This window comes from Schizosaccharomyces cryophilus (assembly GCF_000004155.1).
Source record: "Schizosaccharomyces cryophilus OY26 unplaced genomic scaffold supercont4.6, whole genome shotgun sequence".
In the NCBI taxonomy this organism is placed as follows: Eukaryota; Fungi; Ascomycota; class Schizosaccharomycetes; order Schizosaccharomycetales; family Schizosaccharomycetaceae; genus Schizosaccharomyces; species Schizosaccharomyces cryophilus.
The window spans coordinates 109,331-124,896 of NW_013185629.1; the positions used below are offsets into that span (position 1 = coordinate 109,331).

General features: G+C 36.9%; 8 protein-coding genes across 8 annotated transcripts; 3 read left to right on the forward strand and 5 right to left on the reverse strand.

The window, feature by feature from the left end:
• Positions 1 to 179: 179 nt before the first annotated feature.
• SPOG_00926 (uncharacterized protein) lies at positions 180 to 3,547 on the reverse strand. Its single transcript, XM_013169197.1, has 4 exons — positions 3,480 to 3,547; positions 3,028 to 3,435; positions 2,783 to 2,942; positions 180 to 2,731 (listed from the first exon to the last, which is right to left on the reverse strand). The coding sequence occupies exons 2-4, from the start codon at positions 3,231 to 3,233 to the stop codon at positions 2,621 to 2,623; spliced, it is 477 nt and encodes a 158-aa protein (XP_013024651.1). The 5' UTR covers positions 3,234 to 3,435; positions 3,480 to 3,547; the 3' UTR covers positions 180 to 2,620.
• SPOG_00925 (cell wall protein Gas5) lies at positions 408 to 2,339 on the forward strand. Its single transcript, XM_013169196.1, has one exon. It carries the CDS (start codon positions 664 to 666, stop codon positions 2,185 to 2,187), a length of 1,524 nt encoding a protein of 507 aa, XP_013024650.1. The 5' UTR covers positions 408 to 663; the 3' UTR covers positions 2,188 to 2,339.
• Positions 3,527 to 7,363, forward strand: SPOG_00927 (guanyl-nucleotide exchange factor). The gene has a single exon (XM_013169198.1). It carries the CDS (start codon positions 3,739 to 3,741, stop codon positions 6,415 to 6,417), a length of 2,679 nt encoding a protein of 892 aa, XP_013024652.1. The 5' UTR covers positions 3,527 to 3,738; the 3' UTR covers positions 6,418 to 7,363.
• SPOG_00928 (VanZ-like family protein) lies at positions 6,436 to 8,018 on the reverse strand. Its single transcript, XM_013169199.1, has 5 exons — positions 7,755 to 8,018; positions 7,645 to 7,668; positions 7,346 to 7,532; positions 7,197 to 7,226; positions 6,436 to 7,139 (listed from the first exon to the last, which is right to left on the reverse strand). Exons 1-5 carry the CDS (start codon positions 7,814 to 7,816, stop codon positions 6,960 to 6,962), a joined length of 483 nt encoding a protein of 160 aa, XP_013024653.1. The 5' UTR covers positions 7,817 to 8,018; the 3' UTR covers positions 6,436 to 6,959.
• A 92-nt stretch (positions 8,019 to 8,110) lies between these two features.
• Positions 8,111 to 9,479, reverse strand: SPOG_00929 (protein-tyrosine phosphatase Pyp3). The gene is made up of 2 exons (XM_013169200.1): positions 9,084 to 9,479; positions 8,111 to 9,037 (listed from the first exon to the last, which is right to left on the reverse strand). Exons 1-2 carry the CDS (start codon positions 9,354 to 9,356, stop codon positions 8,390 to 8,392), a joined length of 921 nt encoding a protein of 306 aa, XP_013024654.1. The 5' UTR covers positions 9,357 to 9,479; the 3' UTR covers positions 8,111 to 8,389.
• Positions 9,480 to 10,526: 1,047 nt separating this feature from the next.
• On the forward strand, positions 10,527 to 12,246 carry SPOG_00930 (Smc5-6 complex non-SMC subunit Nse6). Its single transcript, XM_013169201.1, has one exon. It carries the CDS (start codon positions 10,622 to 10,624, stop codon positions 12,188 to 12,190), a length of 1,569 nt encoding a protein of 522 aa, XP_013024655.1. The 5' UTR covers positions 10,527 to 10,621; the 3' UTR covers positions 12,191 to 12,246.
• Positions 11,841 to 13,371, reverse strand: SPOG_00931 (V-type ATPase V1 subunit E). The gene has a single exon (XM_013169202.1). The coding sequence runs from the start codon at positions 13,282 to 13,284 to the stop codon at positions 12,601 to 12,603; it is 684 nt and encodes a 227-aa protein (XP_013024656.1). The 5' UTR covers positions 13,285 to 13,371; the 3' UTR covers positions 11,841 to 12,600.
• A 515-nt stretch (positions 13,372 to 13,886) lies between these two features.
• SPOG_00932 (MADS-box transcription factor Map1) lies at positions 13,887 to 15,565 on the reverse strand. The gene is made up of 3 exons (XM_013169203.1): positions 15,375 to 15,565; positions 15,114 to 15,282; positions 13,887 to 14,861 (listed from the first exon to the last, which is right to left on the reverse strand). Exons 1-3 carry the CDS (start codon positions 15,510 to 15,512, stop codon positions 13,996 to 13,998), a joined length of 1,173 nt encoding a protein of 390 aa, XP_013024657.1. The 5' UTR covers positions 15,513 to 15,565; the 3' UTR covers positions 13,887 to 13,995.
• Position 15,566: the final 1 nt, after the last annotated feature.

Consider the following 15,566-nt stretch of genomic DNA (forward strand, 5'->3'; position numbering starts at 1 on the left):
TCTATACTATTAGTTTATCCTTTATCCTTTACTGTTTCTTTGTTTATTTATCTTGGGGTTATTGCTTACGATGACATTCACATTGTTTACTATTTGTTTACGCGTTGGTTTACATCATTACGTTTCATTTTCGAAAAAGGAACCCCCCCATTTTCAGCGACTTTTTTTCCAACTGGAAAAGGCTATACAGTTTTCATTGTAGATTGTAAAATTACTTTCACGTGTCTTTCGGTTTACTCTGAGTAAATGTTGCTGTTTTCGTTTGTTTAGAGCTAAAGCCCACACGCGGCGGTTGTCATGGCAATGGCGCATCTCAACCCTTGTAGTAGTATTATGAGGGAAACAGTAAACGCGTCACGTGGAATGGTATATAAGTGGTTTCCTGACCCTAAGGTAACTTGGCCATTACCATCTTGACAAAGGTTTATAGAAGAATATTCTATTAACAGCCTTTTGTTTGATTCATAGAATCATTAACTTTTTCTTATTTCTTTGATAAAAAAGGCCGTTCTTTTTTCTTTTTATCAAATTCTCCACAAATTTCTTTCTTTAGTTGTTGGAGGTTTCGTTCATTTAGTTTGCATCGTTCTTTTTTAAGAATTTTTGTATCTTCTTTCTTTTCATTTCCATACTTTTTTTTTTTTTTTATTTTCGGTGCCAAGTATGAACTTTTTGCAGTTTTTGGCACATTCGTTCGCTTTACTTTCGATCGGACGCATCGTTAGTGCCAGTACCCCTCATATTGAGGTTCGTGGTAATGCATTCTTTAATAGCGAATCTAATGAGCGTTTCTATCTTCGTGGTGTTGATTACCAACCGGGGGGTTCTTCGTCGACAACTGACCCATTGGCCGTTACTGAGAACTGCAAGCGTGATATCCCTTATTTGAAGGACTTAAACGTCAATACTATTCGTGTTTATCAAGTAGACAACACTGCCAATCATGATGAATGTATGAAGGAACTTGAAGATGCTGGTATTTATGTCCTTTTGGACTTGGCAACTTCTAAAAACTCCATCTCTCGTTTGGATGCCGCTTCAAGTTATAATGCCATTTACTTGCAAGGTATCTTTGCTTCTATCGATGCCTTTAAGGATTATAACAACGTTTTGGGTTTCTTTGCTGGTAACGAGGTTGCCAATGAGCCCAAGAACGCTGCTACTACTACTTGGGTCAAGGCTGCTCTCCGTGACGCCAAGAAATATATCAAGAATAACTCGAAGCGTCAAATTCCTGTTGGTTACTCCGCTGCAGATGTTGCTGAAATCCGCGTTCAATGTGCTGACTTCTTTGCTTGTGGTGATGACGATGAGGCCCGTGCTGACTTTTATGGTATGAACATGTACGAATGGTGTGGTTCGGGCTCTAGCTTTAGCCTCTCTGGATATGATCAACGCATGAAAGATTTCGCCAATTACTCTATTCCCTTATTCCTTTCTGAATACGGTTGCAATACGGTTAGTATTGAATCTGACGGTACCCCTGATCGTCCTTTCAACGAGGTGGATGCCCTCTTTTCCGACAAGATGGCTTCTGTCTTCTCTGGTGGTTTGGTTTATGAATACACTGAAGAAGGAAGCAACTATGGTTTGGTCACCCTTAATGGTAACTCTGTCAAAACTAGCAAGAATTACGAAGCATTAAAAGAAAAGTATAGCAAAGCTGCCAAATTTGCCGGTGACGGTGGCTACAACAAGAATCCCAAGCCTCTTAGTTGCCCACCTAATGATGAAAACTGGTCGAGCTTCCCTCTTCCTGATACTCCTTCTCAAGCTGAACAATTCATTCAGCATGGTGCAGGCCAACCTTTGGGTTTAAATGCTCCTTCTAACCAAGAAGGAAGCACCAATGCCACTGCCCTAGTTAGTGCTGGTCCTCATTCTTCTTCCACTAGTGTTGACGTTAAAGCGATCCCCCATACTCAAGCTATACAAAGCACAACGAGCTCTTCTGGTTCTGCCTCTTCCACCGGCAGTAACGTGATAAGCTCTGGCTCTGTCTCTGGCTCTGGTGCTGCTATGAGCGCTAATGGTAGTACATCTGGTTTTAATACTAGTACCGTCTCTGGCCCCGCCAAGTCTGGCTCTCATTCTGGTAGCGAGTCTTCTTCTGCCCCTAGCCGTCAAATGGCTGGTGTTTCTATCGCTGCTCTCCTTATTGGAGCGATGACATTCGTCATTTTGTAAGGTAACTTGGGTTTTGATATCTTCCTTGACAGTGTATAGCATCAACATACATATAACTGCATTTCTGTTTGCATCTATTGCATATAGTTCATAAGCATTGGCATAATCATATTCATATAAAATCATATTTAAATCTTTTCCTTTCTTACTTTTAGGCTTTATGTCACCGATAGTAAGTAACTTGCGTTATTTTACATGTAAGTAGTTCTTGGTCATTGTTGAAGTTGTGGAACTTGCAAATGACACCCTTTGGACGGGTCATTAGGGCTATAATTTAGTCTTATAAGTTGTATTCACTCAAGTAATCGTATTGCTCTCAACGGTTTGGCAAGATAAACCATAGTAGAAAAGGGCATATATGAAGTGTCATTTATGAAACACTGATATAAATAAACTTTCAGCAGAGCTAATACAATTCAAAATAAGCCATTCATTAAGATAATTCTTTTGAAATTACTTGTTTGATAAACTCTTTCGTAGCATCTGTGTGTATTTTATCATTAAACCAAAAGGCAGGCGCACCATAACAAGCTCCCAAACATCCCTAAACGTAAAACTGGTTATTTTTCATTTTAATTAAGAACTTAAAACATACGGTCGTTTTTACCTCGACTCCATACGGTTGAGCAACGGATCGAGCTGCTTCAAAAATATCATAATCCTGCTGCTTTGCTTTATGACAGCACATCCAAGAATTGCAAATTCGCAATTGTGGAGCGCAAGGGCGCCACTCAAACGATGTGGGATATCCTAAGCTGTATTTGAATAGGTTAGTCACAGACGAAAGGGGAAAAGGAGAAAACTCATTAGCAAACAAGCAGTAAAGAGTCAGAAACATACATAAAAGAATGAACTTGTTCAAAAGAAAGACCGGTAGAATTGGCTATCTCTTGCATTGCTGAAGGGGGAATCCATGTACCATTTTGTCTTTGAGCCAAGTCCAGCAGAGGAACCAAAGAAGCCCTTTCCTGGCCAGATGGGTAACGAGAAATAATCCTCTTTACAATTTGAAGGTTCTCAGGAGTGAAAAAGCGTGTAGGCTTCATGTTTGTTGAAGTGTATCGGTAATTCAACCTTTTTGATTTTAGGTAAGCAAAATTCTATACAAACTCGTATAATTAAGGATTCAAAAATAAAAATTATATCTATTATAAAAACCTTCTGCCCTTAGCAGATCGAAACCCTCTGACTTCAATAGAATAACAATTGATGTAGACCATCCGGTTGTTTTTCCTTCTTTATCTTATTCTAAGATATTAGGAAAAAAAACGTTTAAGATATTAAAAACTTACTTTAGGGATTGCCTTAATTAACTTAGTATAAAACGGTAGTAGTTTCTAGTAACTACTCTCCACTTGCGCTTAACACTAATTATTTGTATGAACTTTTTAACGTTCCGGTTTTAAAAACCAAAAGTCATTCCTTTTATTCTTGTATTTTTATTCATTCTTTTTATAATTTATCGTTCTTTACCCTGAAACACACGGTGATTCCTGTTCTTTCTTTTTTGTTGACCAATTTTTGGATGCTTCTTGTAAAGTCAGATGAGGTATGGACTTAAGCTCTCATACTCATAACATTTCTTCTCGCAATATATATAACCGGTGGAGTCATCGCCACCAATCTTCAATCTCGTCGAATTCATCTGTATCTTCCACTGCATCCAAGAAGTCATTATTGAAGCGGTTATTTCCCGCTCATTGGTTTCATAAAAAATCTTCTATTCCGTCATCAAGTTTAGAATCTATCGATGAAGATAATTCGGTAGTCCGGTCGAAAACGGATGCTGATTCTGAATCGACTCTATTCCGCTCTCAGTCTGTTCTTGGATTCAATTCCTCGTTAAGGGGGCGAAAAACAAAGAAAAAATCGAAATTAAAAAGGTCCCCTCCTTACGGTCTTTCCACAGACGTTCGAGATTTACACCCTACATCCCAAAAAGAACCCGCTCGTCCTAGTACTTCTCTCTCCTTTTTTGAAGACGTATCCTTTGGCCCTCCATTCAGTGCCGACCTAATACTTTCTAGTTTACCATCTTCACCGCTAAATAGCCCTCTTATCAAATCAGCGCCGGCGTCACCATATGTAAATGAATCCTCTATAGAGGCAAATCAATGCGACTTTTATGATCATTGTGAAGAAAACTTTCAAACTCCCGATTCGAGTTTCGTTTTTGACGATGCTCCGTCTGATAATCAAACAAACCCAAAAACTACTAAACGTCGGCTAGGTAACCCATATATGGGAGTGGATGACGAAAATGCTCGTAGATTTTCTACTCCTCTTCTTGGGAGCTTGCATGATAAAACTAACATAGCTTTGAATGAATCTACGAGGTCTATAGATCTGAAAGATGAAGCTGCTTCCGTTCATTCCATTAATGTAAGTTCTTTGGAAAATGGTACCTGTGATCCAAAACTAGTTGCTATGGACATTTGGAATGGTTCAGAGAAAATTGTCTCTAATGAAGATGCCCTCTCCTATCTAATGCAAGACGATAATTATCACAGAAGGGTTCTTGAGCAGTACATATCTCTTTACGATTTTGAAAATTCCGACATTTTACAGTCTTTACGCATTCTTTGTGGTAATTTATATATTAAAGGAGAAACGCAAAAAGTGGACCATCTTTTGGAAATTTTTTCAAGCCGATGGTGCCATACTAATCCGAAAGAAGTTTTTTGTACAAAGGATATTGTTCATTCTGTTGCCTTTTCAATACTATTATTGAACACAGATTTGCATATAGCAAACATTGCTTCTTCTCAAAAAATGACTCGCTCACAATTCGTATCTAATACCCTTTCCGATATATTACAAGCCCTTGAAGCTTCGTTTAATTCTTTAGAAGATAAATATCAATTTTTGCTACGTTCCTATGCTGCTGCGTCCAATCCTAATGATGGCTCGGCAGCCATTAGCTCTTTATCGAATAACTTGTCAAATTTAAAAGGCGGTCTTACTAAAAGCCATGAAAAGAAAAATTCAAAAGTCAAGGAAATCGAAGCTGCCTTTGTTGACCACTGGTCTTTGGTATTGAAGGAGATATATCACTCCATCAAGGTGTCGTCTATACTACAGCCCGATCGGTATTTGCAAGCAAAACCTAACTCTCAACAGCAGATAGCTGACGACATTTTTGCACATGCAAAAAATTTTTCAATGTCTGATAATGTGTCCTTAAAGAGCAATAAAAGTGCATCTGATGGTAGGCTTGAAGATACTATAACGCGGCCTTCTTCGTCCCTTCTATTTGAATGTAACAATGATGGTGTCTTATTGTTTCATAATCGGTTTGAAAAAGCTATGCGTCATCAATTTCCAGAGGCCAAGCGATCCAAGTCCGCTATGGGTTACTTTCAAGCAAGTTGCCCTTCACCTGATCTTCCCAGTATAGTTATTACTCTAAGAAATCAAGAACATACACCTCCCTTTTATCTTCCTCCTCACTGCAAGTATGGCATTTTAAGGTACTTGATCCGATACAGCGGGAAGCTGAAGAAAAAGGATGTATGGATGATTACCCTTTCTATTCTCGAAAAAGATATTTTATCTCTGTACAGTATAGAAGGGGAGTTCAAGGATCTACAAGACCTAGATGTTTCTAAAATCGGAAACCCCATTTTAAAAACGTCAATTATGAGTTCAGTAGCACACCTGGTAAGTTTAGACAACACGGGTTTCAGAAGAACTCCCGCTCCTTCCTTTTATTTGGAAACGCATTCAGGAAAACGTTTACAATTTGCCGCTACAAGGCTAGGAGAGGCCCAAGCTTGGATAGAAGCACTAAACTATTGGGCAGCTCGTACCTCTCGAATTCCTTTGCTCGGAAGTGTATCAAATGTTGATTATGGATGGTCACTATGCACTGGGAAACAACAAATGAATGATAAAGACATAAAATCTTCCAGCCATGGAGAAAGAAAATACCCTAAATTATCTTTAAAGGTTTGGGAGCCTGAGCCTATCAGTGGAATACCCAGTCAGTTATCCCTTATCAAACAACTAAATTCATTCAAAGGGTTTTCGAAAGTTTTGTCTGAGGCCTCAAAAAAGCATGAAGCTATTCATTTAGAGATGTTGGTTATTTTGTCCTCACAAAATAAAAATACGTTCCGTCGTGGAGTCGAGAACTGGAAGGCTCGCTCTTTATATCTAAAATCAACCATTTTCAAAGTCAAGGTCTATATTTCTGTACTTAAAAAGTATAGAAAACTCGCTGAAGATTAGCCTTGCAACGATTAAGTGGTTGATTCTTTTGAGAATTCATACAAAACTCTGGATCATTTGGTCCCCCATTTGCCTTTAACTTAAAAGCTTTCATTTCCGTGGAACGGACACTAAAAATGTGAACTTAATTGGACAAGTTATTGAATAAAGCCGGATTGCTTGCATTAGAAAAACGTTTCATGAAATAATCAGAATTTTAAGATTAGAGAATGCAAACCGCTCATTCATATCCTAATTATCTGGCGGTTGCTAATATTTAATACTGAGAATTTATCACATAGGTATACTAATCAAGCTTCTCATTCCATCAAACTCTTTAATAAAAATTTTTGACTTTCATTACAATGATTGACAGACATGTATATAATAACATTGCCTAATATTGCGTGAAGGAATCATGAAGTATAAAAGCTTTGAATTTTTCATGAGAAAAACTTAAGACATAAATCAAGCTACAAAAAAGATGAACATAATTATAAGCAAATAAGGAAGTTCCAAACGAAGAGAAAGGATAATAAAGAAAGGAAACATCACTTTTAGGCTTATGTTGCACGATTAGGATCGTCCTCCATATCTGTGTCTTCGGATTCTTGAGCTTGCAATTCCAAATCATCTTCAGCAGAGTTCAAATGACCGTAACGTTGGAAATGAATTTTTTCAAGGCGTCGCTTATGATACATGATATTAATCATAAGAGAGAGGAAGCAACCTAGCAGATTGGCCTATACAATCAGCAAAGTTAACTTTTTTATAATACTGGCATAGGAAAGAGTACTTACCAAAATATCAAAGACATCAAAGGTTCGTAACTATTTATAGCGTGAAAAGCCATATGTTAGAAACAGTTCTAATAAAGCAATTTAACACCCGTTCGTTTTTTTGACAAAAGGGAATGGAGGACTTTTATAATCTTTTAATGAGAACTTACAGTAAGAAACGCTTGGACAAATTCTGAACCAACACTACCAACAAGCCCACAAACAACTAAAGTGAGTTGAGTAGCGCGACGACGGGATAAATCGAAAACCCAGTAGAAAACCAAAGTGAGAAAGAAGAACACAACGAAATGGCAGGCTTTGTCATTCACCGGAATGGGCAAAGCAGGTGCAAATCCCCTATAGAAAGATTGTTTAGTGTACTGTCCATCCACTGTTTAAGTCTAATTGAGCCATGGTGATTGTCCATTTATATTCCGTGTTTTTAGAGCTCTCTTAGTTCACGACTTACAGATACGTAGCAATAATTAGTAACCTAGTCGCGTTAGTGTCTGTATTTAACGTAAGCAAAAGAAATGCTAAACTTAAACAGAATAGCTTCATAAACTTGAATCTTCTTACACTATAAAGACGGCCAAGACGCGCTTTCGAATTGCAAACTGTAAATAAGATGGGAGCATCATATTTTGCGATCAATGATAATTTGGGGTGGAATAAAGGTAATAAGCAAAATTATAAAGTACAGGGTTAATAAATTTACAAGATCTAGAGTGTTGAAGTAGATTTTGATTCAATGTCAAAGAACTGGGCTTGGGTGCGTATAGGGAAGGCACACATATGGCTTGGGAAAGATGGATTAAATGAAAACCAAATCTCATATCTATGTTATGCTTTATTTTCTATTAAACTTTATAAATAAACGACAAAGAAAAATCATGAAATATGGATCGTCCTAGCAAGAAAATATTTCAGCAGTGTACTTCGAAGGATTCAAGGGTGAAAGATTGTTCGGGCTTAGCCTCGTTTGTAAGATTATGTTTCGTTTATACCTCTTCTGACCATTCTGAAGGCATGGAATTGAGCTCTATTTCAAAAATTTAGACAGAGGTCCCTCCTACTAAAACGTTAGATCAGACATAATCGCATTCTCATGAAGGACAAAAAAAAGGATAGATAAATTTAAGAAAATATCCAATAATCATGTAATGGAATGATTGCGTTGCCATGAGAAGACCAAACTAATGTCAATGTTTGCTTTATGAAGAATAAGTCGAATCCAGAGGCACTAATTTTGGAACCTTGGGGAAAGGCATTTGAAGGAGTTCATAGCAAATGGTGTACAAGAAAATGAGTTGTTCAGCGGACTGCACAGATTGCATTCTTTGCATACGAAGGCAGTACACGATTTCAGGTATGGATTCCAGCAAGTAATTTCTCGAATACTCAAACTCAATTCTGTTCACGAGCTCTAAGAGTGCCATAAATGTCCCTGTTCTGCCACAACCAGCTGAACAATGGACAACAATAGGAGACTTGTGGAATTTGACTGTATGAGCTAGTGATTTAACGCACAGTAATAAAGAAAAAATAGAGGTTGCTTTTGGGCTCTTGAAGTCAGACCATTCAGTATAATAAAAATGATACACTGTCTTTTTCTTCAAGCCTTTTTCTAACACGAACTTTCGTACTGTACAATCATCGACGGACTCCACTTTATATTTTCCACTATAAGTCACTTTTAATCCGTCTACTTGTAGCGATTTCTCGGTTTCTGAGGGCCAATATAAATCGCACTTAGTACGAAGGCCCTCTTGCAACTTGGTAAGCATGACGATGATTCCATGATCATTAACGGATTGCCATACCATCTTCCAAAAATGAGGAATTGTCTTTAGTGTAGGACCCTAAAGGTGAAAAGTAGTTAGCACAGATAAATGCATATTCAATTACCTGTGTTGCAATAAACGATTGTCTGCAAGGAAGAATAACATTAGAAGCATTCATATAGTCGCAAGTATATCCCCATTTGGGACTTAGGTGTACATAATTATCCTTGTAAGGAAAGATATTGCTGTACCTATTTCGGAGTGAAGATTCTCTATTGAATTCAGGCATTCGCTTATAAATCTGAAGCGCTTCTTCCTTGTTCAATTGTTCCAAAATAGAATCAGCACGCTCATTGATATTTAATAAAGCAGTTGGTATGTTTTTCATGGTGCCCATATTGGAAAATATTTCGAAGAAATAATGGAGATTTTTTTTACTTTTTTACCTAATTCTTTGATTTGATGGTGAAGAATTTACAAGTTTATGAAAGGGTGTATGAGAATGGAGGTGGAGGAAAATCGAAAAAGCAAATGAGTAAGATTTGTTTAGGGGTTTTCTTTTATTTAGACAAGAGATGTCCGTGGAAAAATATTAAAAGACGCTTAAATGAGTAGAACTTGAAAGATTTTACCTTGCTTTTTAATTGTTTGTGCTTTGAAGTAGAAGCAGAAAACAGGAACGAAAATGACAATGGGATATATAGAGACTTGAGAGTTCCAATTTTCAGAATGGTTTAAGGCTTTGACCTATTTGAATCTCTTCTAAAACAGGGAAAACAGCGTTCTTCGTCATGTTCATTACCTTTGCCATTCTCATTGAAAGCTGAATTGGGCCGAAGAATGATCGAAAATGTTCATTTTGAAGCCAACAGGGAACTGTGGATATGAGAAATCCTGTAGGATCTTCTTATGAAGAAAATTTCAAGATTCCGTTTTCTCATCAGCTTGTAGCAATAATTGACGTAGTTACATCTTAAGAGTATCCACTTCAATTACTGGATATGTATAGAAATGGTTCTTTTAGATGTTCATTTGAAAACCATTAATCCTTGGAAGCTAAGGTAGATTATTCCTAAAGATGAAATTGCAAAACGTCTGGCAACAAAGGTATGTATAAATGATACTTAAAAATGTCATCTCTTCAAGTCTAAAGGAAAAACATTACTGCTTTTACATTGGCGTCTTGTGTGCATAGAAGAATCTCCGCCGAATTCGAATTCATTTTCAAGAGAGAATGCATGGTGAAAGGGGAATGAACTTGCTCTTGAGAAGTGAATTCTCAAACGGAAATCCATGGTAAATGCTCAAAAAGTAGACTTCATATTGCAAGCAAATGGCGAGTCTATTGCTTCATTCACAAGTTTGAGTATGGTTGAGTCGATATGAAGCAATTTTTTATAAAGTAGAAATAGAAACTAGAATTCAAATACTTTTATGATGCGTACCTTCCTTCAGAATCTTTTTAGCTTCCCCTATAGCTGCTGGATCATCAGTTCCTTGGTCATGGATGTGTATACAAATTATCACATTTTTTATCGTTAAAACATAAAAAGAATGGTTTCGAGTTCTTTCATGATACTTTGAGAGCGAGTTCTTTGTGAAATCGACTATGGAGTTCACATCTCATCCATATTCCATGTTGGATCCTTGATTTCTCCGTCAATGGAAAATACCGAGTCAAAAAGCTTCTCGAAGAAAAACGATGACTTTGATAACTTAGATACTAGTATTCTTAATAGTGATTCAGATGATTTTGACACATTACCAGAAATCCCATTGTCAAAGGGAGAGACTAACAGTCGTTCTCGAAACCTGTACTTAAAGAATGATACTTCGGACTTCTCTTCATATAAATGGAGCATAGATCGTCTTTCGAGTACTGCTACTCTGGATGATATGAACCGAAAGCGACGAAAGTTCGCAGTCGAAAGACTTCTTTACTATGACAAGGGACAGCTTGAAAACCAGGAAGAAATTGGCATAAGTAATCTAGTCAATGAGAATCTCGGATCGGAAGTCTTAAATTTGTTACGAACGAATTCTGTCAGATCCGGCACCTTACAATACCATTACTATAATCCGTCTTTGGCTGAACCAGAAGCTTATATAAATTTACCAAAACTTTCCATATCAGAGGAATTGAAACATCAGTTACTTAATTGTCCTGTTTATATTTTTGAGGTTGTTGCATGTTCCAATTTAATACCTCCTTCAATCATATCCTGTGTCCTGGTTTATCGCTTTTTCAATTCGTTCTATTCCCCTCCAAGATCTACATGGCTGGAATGCTTAAAAACATATCTACATTCGAACATTCAATCCAAGCGCGATTCTGGATTGGATGTAAATTTCTTCTATAGGCAAGTTTGCCAAAAGGTAGGTTTTAATACCCAAAAGCGTTACCAATCCGTCCGTTCAGAAACTATTAGTCCAAAAGAAGTATGCTCTATAGTCCTGAATGATTCATCTGACGTTAATTTTTTCGTTCAATGTTGTCAACTTATGTATCCCATTTGTCCTCAGAAACTTCAATCTATTATAGTACAAGATGTTTTTCGCTGCTTGTTAGATATCAAAGTCGGACATAGCTGCCGATTGTCTTTTATGAAATTCATGGAGTTGACTATTACATCGGAAAAGCCACATTTTTTTTACGACTTGGTTCGTCTTTCTGATCAGCCTCCTGTATGGGTAAGCATTTTATCATCCTTACCTTCCAATTCCCCTAGAGTTGTTCATTTTCGCACAAATTTAGCTATTCATTGGTTTCTGGGGACCCTACCTGAACCCGCATTCATACTTTCTTCTATCTGTGAGCAACTTGATACATTACTGGATCGATGCAGGAATGAGGATTACACTGATCTATTATTCTTAACTATGACCTTTAGCTATACAGTAGCTGGACTCGATTTAAAAAGGAGTGAAAACTTGTCTTTGATCTTGGAAAAATTGCGAAAACTTAATCTAGCCATTCCCGGTACGACCGAGCATCTATTGTTATCGAGATGTGAGGTAAAGGATTATATTCATCGTCTATATATGGTAATATATTATGAAAATTCAGATGTTTATTCGGAATTAGAACGGACGATTGAAAAAGATCAGGGTTCAGTAAGAAAACAAAACGAACCGCCCAAAGGAAATACTGCAAGGAATACACCCAAAAAATCCTCAACGAATAGAAAAGGAGGTAAAAAGAAACGGAGAAGGAATAAAAGTCAGGGTTAAAGTTTCTAAAACCGATTTTATTAGTATCACGTAGCAGACATATCAATGAACGAAGTCTTATTAAAGTAAAACTTAAGGATATATATGTTAATTCCGAAAACTTTTTTTTTCATAAAAGATTTCGCAGGATTTCAATTCAAGATACCGAGGACACAATTATCAAACCGTAAATGATCATACATAAAAGGATTCCTTTTATTAGTGGTAAAAGCATTTTTTCCAGGTTGATATTAGTGAGGAACGTGATAACTTGAGAAAAAAAGCTTTCAGTAAAATGACTTGAAAAAAGAAAGCAAAAACTTCCAAGGCTATTACAGAAAACAAATATATCTTAAGTAAAAAATGTTTCAAGATTGCGATAAAATAAATTAAATAACCGTAACGAAGAAAAGTAATTATCGAAAAGCAAGCTAATTGAGGTGCTTACGGTTAGGATTAGCGCCAAACAACATGTGACGGATTTGAGGAAGAGCTTCCTTTTTAATTAATTCGAGACGAGCCTTCATTGTATTGTCAATTTTAATTTTTCCTCCTAAACCGACCACTTTAATACCGCCGAGACAAGAATCATCCAAGTATTCATCATGATCGATGTCAATTTCAACACTCTTAAAGGTTTCTTGTTCTTTCAAACTTTCTATAGCCTTAGAGATGGCTAGGGATACCAAATCAAGATCACGTTGACGAGCATAGATGATGCCGACTGGTTCACTCAACATTTCCATCGATTGCACAATTAAGTCACACAAAAATTTGACGTAAGCATCCTTCTTTTGTTCAATTCCTTCTAGTTTCTTTTCTACCTTGGAGAAAATTCCGTCAATGACTTCTTGTCTACTGTTTAATAGGTCTAAACGGCTTCTGTTCATTACGTTCGACTTGGCAATCTTTTGAGCCATCGAAACTCGCTTCAATTTTCCTTCATAGTTTCTGTCAATTGTTTCGCATTCTTCACGAACAATCTTGGCCTTTTCTACTTGAAAGTCTTCTTCACTGAGCGTGTGGATTTCCTTGGCTTTTTCGAGCGCTTCTTGCTTGATAAAGCTAATCATCTTGCGCATTTCTGCTTGTACCTGCTCATCTGACAATGACATTTTTAATTCGTTTACAATAGCAATCTCCTTGATGCTGGTTAAAGGATCGTTCGTTCGTTCTTATGCCAACATCTTGAGAAATCTCGTTTACCGAAGGAATTTGAGCGTTGATATTTGATATTCCGTGACATAATGTAGCATGCTATAGTCGGTTAATAAGATATTTACTAATGTTCATCGATAGTGTTACTTCATTAGATTTCCATTGTTTATTGTCACTTTTAGTATTTGTTTACATTTTTACTTTTTCCAGGGTGAAGAATTGCGATTTATGCATAAGGTAAACTACGCCTCGTAACTTGAGTAAGAAGCTTTTATTTTGATTTAGTGTCTTAGTAAATTGAGGCAAGAAAAACACTCAGAAAAAAGGTTTATGTTTCATATATTCTTAGTCTTTATTCAATGAAAGATCAGTTCCTTCCCAGAAACATAAAAAAAAAACAATTTATGTTTTAATAAAGTATGTAAAGAGAATGATGCTGAATTTTTAAATACCTACAGAATCGTTCAACTTACTTTTTAGCTAAGGACCTTGAAAGAGCAAAACATCTTGAAGAACTCATTGAAGAAAAGTATCAAACAAAAACAAAATTTATTAATATTGTTGGAATAGATTAAAAAACTGCCTAAAATTATTAACATAAAAAGATTCGTACACATAACCAAAAAACTCATCATTTACTAACTGTGTCTCCAATATTTTCCCCTTTGCTAAATGGGCATATAACTGAAGTCATGGGGTTCTGGCCGTTGATACCCATCGTCGTAAGGCTCTACTGGAAAAGAATAATCATATGGCACTTGATAGTATGATGGAGCAGGAGTTTCTTGAGCATAAGGATGTCTTGGATAAGGCATCATTGGGGGAGGCACATAATTCTGATTCATAAACCTCATTTCATCTGCACGGTGAGTTTCAGTGAAAAGAGGAGCAAGACTAGGCAACCGACTAAGAGGAATTAGAGGGGGTCGTTCACGATGTAATCTTTCATCTTGTTTATGTGATGATGACTCTAAATCGGCCTTCTCTGGTGTCATAGGCATGCTTTTTGAGCTCGACCTCGGTTTTGTTTCAGATTTTCGACGACGCTTCTTCTGTGTTGACGACGGACCAGGAGCAACTGGGACCGGAAAAGCATCCGAACGTTGCAAAGAATATTGACTATTTCCATGTTGTTCGTCTTCATGGAACAAACCGGATAATTGATTTGAAAATTCTTGCAAATCGCCGGGGGAAAATCCCATCGAATCATCAGTTTCTTCACCTGGCATGGAATATCCTTCTTGACTTTTTGATGGACCTTTTGTTTCTGCAGAAAAATTATACGTCTTTGAATTATATGGGAGAGCTTTTGGGGATACCATAGTGGGTTCTTTACCGACTTGCTGTTCATTAGGAGGTGAAAATGACATGAAAAATTGATCAGTAGTACTTTCTGTTGGATATCCAGATGAATTTCCTGCATTTCTATCCAGACCATAATCCAAATTGGAATTCTTATCCTTTGGTGACTCTGTCTCTGAATGAATGACTGGAGTAGATTCTTGATCATTTTTATCACCAACTCTTTTTTCCTCTATTCTAAAGTTAGCATAAAGAAATTAAAAAAATCAAATTCATTCTGATTTCTGTTTTTTCATTTTGTAAAGATTTTGACAAATTCAACAACTTGCCGATGGTCAATGACGTCACCAAATCGCTAATCTTTAGATTAAATTGTACCCGAAAAGATGAGCGCGTCAAGACATCCATCAAAAGAAAACCGCGATTTTCTGAAAGAAACTTGCCATTCAAATTCCTTTATCTTGTTTTTTCTAGCAATTCTTACCATTTTCATCTGTATTAATTCCCTTCAGACTGTGGGAGATCACTTTCTGCCCTTCTGGAGATTTGACAACATCTTCTAACTTAGGCGTCGAAAATGTATGGACTAATCCTGTCTCAGAGACAACAATTACCATGACCTCTGATCCCGTGAGCATAAATAGTTCATTCGCCTGTTTATAGCGCACACCTGTTAGCATTCCTGCTCAACCCAACAAATAAGTAGAAAATCTGGAAGTTTCTCCTATGGAACAATCCTCGTTACCTTTTTAAATAAACCTGCTTTTCTTTTCTTAAAACTTGTTTGTCGCTTAAAAGGATCCTGAATGTATTGGACTCCAGGTTCGTATTTGCTGCTTTCTTCGCCTTCAGCGTCTTCTTGCAGTGACCTATTTTGGTCCATTTTTCACACAATTTTGTTGATTCGAAAAGGCACTTTATGCTGGTGGCTTTATCT

What these genes read in the sequence shown, in the direction of transcription:
- SPOG_00931 (XM_013169202.1), bottom strand. Translation starts at nt 13,284, where the DNA reads ATGTCATTGTCAGATGAGCAGGTACAAGCAGAAATGCGCAAGATGATT.
- SPOG_00925 (XM_013169196.1), top strand. Translation starts at nt 664, where the DNA reads ATGAACTTTTTGCAGTTTTTGGCACATTCGTTCGCTTTACTTTCGATC.
- SPOG_00927 (XM_013169198.1), top strand. Translation starts at nt 3,739, where the DNA reads ATGGACTTAAGCTCTCATACTCATAACATTTCTTCTCGCAATATATAT.
- SPOG_00932 (XM_013169203.1), bottom strand. Translation starts at nt 15,512, where the DNA reads ATGGACCAAAATAGGTCACTGCAAGAAGACGCTGAAGGCGAAGAAAGC. An exon ending in AAGCAGGTTTATTTAAAAAG is followed by an intron (nt 15,283 to 15,374) that starts GTAACGAGGATT and finishes CGCTATAAACAG; the next exon opens with GCGAATGAACTATTTATGCT. An exon ending in AATTAATACAGATGAAAATG is followed by an intron (nt 14,862 to 15,113) that starts GTAAGAATTGCT and finishes ACTTTAGAATAG; the next exon opens with AGGAAAAAAGAGTTGGTGAT.
- SPOG_00926 (XM_013169197.1), bottom strand. Translation starts at nt 3,233, where the DNA reads ATGAAGCCTACACGCTTTTTCACTCCTGAGAACCTTCAAATTGTAAAG. An exon ending in GAACAAGTTCATTCTTTTAT is followed by an intron (nt 2,943 to 3,027) that starts GTATGTTTCTGA and finishes ATTCAAATACAG; the next exon opens with CTTAGGATATCCCACATCGT. An exon ending in GAGTCGAGGTAAAAACGACC is followed by an intron (nt 2,732 to 2,782) that starts GTATGTTTTAAG and finishes TTTTACGTTTAG; the next exon opens with GGATGTTTGGGAGCTTGTTA.
- SPOG_00928 (XM_013169199.1), bottom strand. Translation starts at nt 7,816, where the DNA reads ATGATGCTCCCATCTTATTTACAGTTTGCAATTCGAAAGCGCGTCTTG. An exon ending in GTCTTGGCCGTCTTTATAGT is followed by an intron (nt 7,669 to 7,754) that starts GTAAGAAGATTC and finishes TAACGCGACTAG; the next exon opens with GTTACTAATTATTGCTACGT. An exon ending in TTGATGTCTTTGATATTTTG is followed by an intron (nt 7,140 to 7,196) that starts GTAAGTACTCTT and finishes CTGATTGTATAG; the next exon opens with GCCAATCTGCTAGGTTGCTT.
- SPOG_00929 (XM_013169200.1), bottom strand. Translation starts at nt 9,356, where the DNA reads ATGGGCACCATGAAAAACATACCAACTGCTTTATTAAATATCAATGAG. An exon ending in AATCGTTTATTGCAACACAG is followed by an intron (nt 9,038 to 9,083) that starts GTAATTGAATAT and finishes TTTCACCTTTAG; the next exon opens with GGTCCTACACTAAAGACAAT.
- SPOG_00930 (XM_013169201.1), top strand. Translation starts at nt 10,622, where the DNA reads ATGGAAAATACCGAGTCAAAAAGCTTCTCGAAGAAAAACGATGACTTT.